This window comes from Arachis ipaensis, chromosome B7, assembly GCF_059453495.1.
Source record: "Arachis ipaensis isolate K30076 ecotype BB chromosome B7, ASM5945349v1, whole genome shotgun sequence".
Taxonomy (NCBI): domain Eukaryota; kingdom Viridiplantae; phylum Streptophyta; class Magnoliopsida; order Fabales; family Fabaceae; genus Arachis; species Arachis ipaensis.
The window spans coordinates 4,849,926-4,851,789 of NC_142442.1; the positions used below are offsets into that span (position 1 = coordinate 4,849,926).

Consider the following 1,864-nt stretch of genomic DNA (forward strand, 5'->3'; position numbering starts at 1 on the left):
TTAAATTTTAAGTTTTAAATTCTAAATTCTAAATTTAAAAAAAATAAAATTAAAAAGTTTTATAATAAAAAATAACTAATTTTTTTATCAAAAATAAAAAAAATTTGTTACTTAAATAAAAGTTGGGTCCATGCTGAACTTCAATACGAGGATGAAATAAAAAAAAAAAATACTAAACATTCATAAAAGAGAAAAAGATAAATTTAATGGTAAGAAAGAAAAGTCATGTTTTTCATTTATATTAATTAATATTAACCAATTAAAAATTAATTATCTATATTTCTTCCATTACTTGTTATATAAAAAAAAAACCTTATGGCATCAAATAAGAGACACAAATTGTTATGTGGTTATTATTACTTATTACTATTACAAGACTAACCTAGAGAGAGAGAGAGAGAGAGAGAGAGAGAGAGAGAGAGAGAGAGAGAGAGAGAGAGAGAGAGAGAGAGAGAGAGAGAGAGAGAGAGAGAGAGAGAGAGAGAGAGATATTCAAAGCCGGCATGGATGACCAGACCACCGACCGGCCCAAAAATACCAAAAGAATATTTAGAAATTATAATATAAAGTCAACATTTCCAATTTGGCCAACACTCTTTCTTCAACCTTCTATTCTTCTTCTATATATACACATTCATAAATCTCTAATCTCTAATAATATTATTCATAATCACTTTCTCAATTCTTCCAATTAGCTTCTTTTAATTTCCTTCTCATCATCAAATGGGAAATGTAGTGATTTCTTCACCATGCTTTCAACCTAATATTAGTACTACTAGTTGTTGCAACACAAAACCGTCACAACAAGTCAAGCTTATATTTTGGGAAGGAACATCAAGATCCATAAACAATGATAACAAGAACAAGAACAAGAAGAAACATATGGTGGCTGGTGAGATCATGTTTGAATTTCCAGATAAAGTTGTTTGCCATGCAGATTCATTCTTCATTGGACACCCAATTCCAATTTTATCCTTTGATGATCAACTTCTACCTGGCCAAACCTACTTTGTTCTCCCCATTGATCTCTTCTCTTCTCAAACTCTCTCAGCTTCTACCCTTGCAGCCCTAAATTCTTCATCGTCGTCGCCGTCGTCGTCATGCCCTAAAATCAATAATAATAGGTCTCCCATAAAATTTGGGGCATGCCCTTTTGAGTATATTAAGGGTGATAATGGAAGGGCTTTGATTAAGGTGATGCCGGAATTTATAACAAGTCTCATCATCAATAATCAACAACAAAAAGAAGAAGAAGAGAATCATAATAATAATAACGGATCTTTTCTTTGTAGTACTCCTGAATTGCAAAAGCACTATGAACAGCTTGTGATGAGGTCTAAGGAGCAGGTTTGGTCTCCTAAGCTTGAAACAATTTCTGAGTACAAGATTAGGTTTTCACCATGCAGATTCATTGGTTTAGAATGGAAGGAAAAAGAAGACAAACACCAAGAAATTTTCAGTAGATAGTTGTTAATTAATTAATTACCTTTTTTTTTCCTTTAAATTTTGATGTATACCATATACTAACAATTTGTACAATATATAATATATATTGGATAGTTCTGTGGCTCTATTTACTTTTCTATTCTTTTAATTTTTTAAACATACTTTTGTGGAAATTATGATGATGTGATGAAAATTAATTAGTTGTCTGTTGACTACTTCTTGGTGTACAAGAAGAAACTTCAAAATTGTAGTTATTTTAATTTCCAATTTTGGATCATGTTTAATTAAGTATTAGCCTCAATTAAATAGTCTAACTATAGTAGTATATATTAGATTTATTTATTAATAGTCATAGTAGTTATATATGCAAGTGTATGTAAAAGTGTAAAAAACTACATTATCTCTCTCTCTCTTTTTC

General features: G+C 30.0%; 1 protein-coding gene across 1 annotated transcript; it reads left to right on the top strand.

Annotated features, from left to right (window-relative positions):
• The first annotated feature begins 648 nt into the window (after window positions 1-648).
• LOC107609849 (uncharacterized) lies at window positions 649-1,561 on the top strand. The gene has a single exon (XM_016311893.3). It carries the CDS (start codon window positions 724-726, stop codon window positions 1,465-1,467), a length of 744 nt encoding a protein of 247 aa, XP_016167379.1. The 5' UTR covers window positions 649-723; the 3' UTR covers window positions 1,468-1,561.
• Window positions 1,562-1,864: the final 303 nt, after the last annotated feature.

Bases quoted from the DNA above. Each gene is read 5' to 3' on its own strand.
- LOC107609849 (XM_016311893.3), top strand. From the start codon at position 724: ATGGGAAATGTAGTGATTTCTTCACCATGCTTTCAACCTAATATTAGT.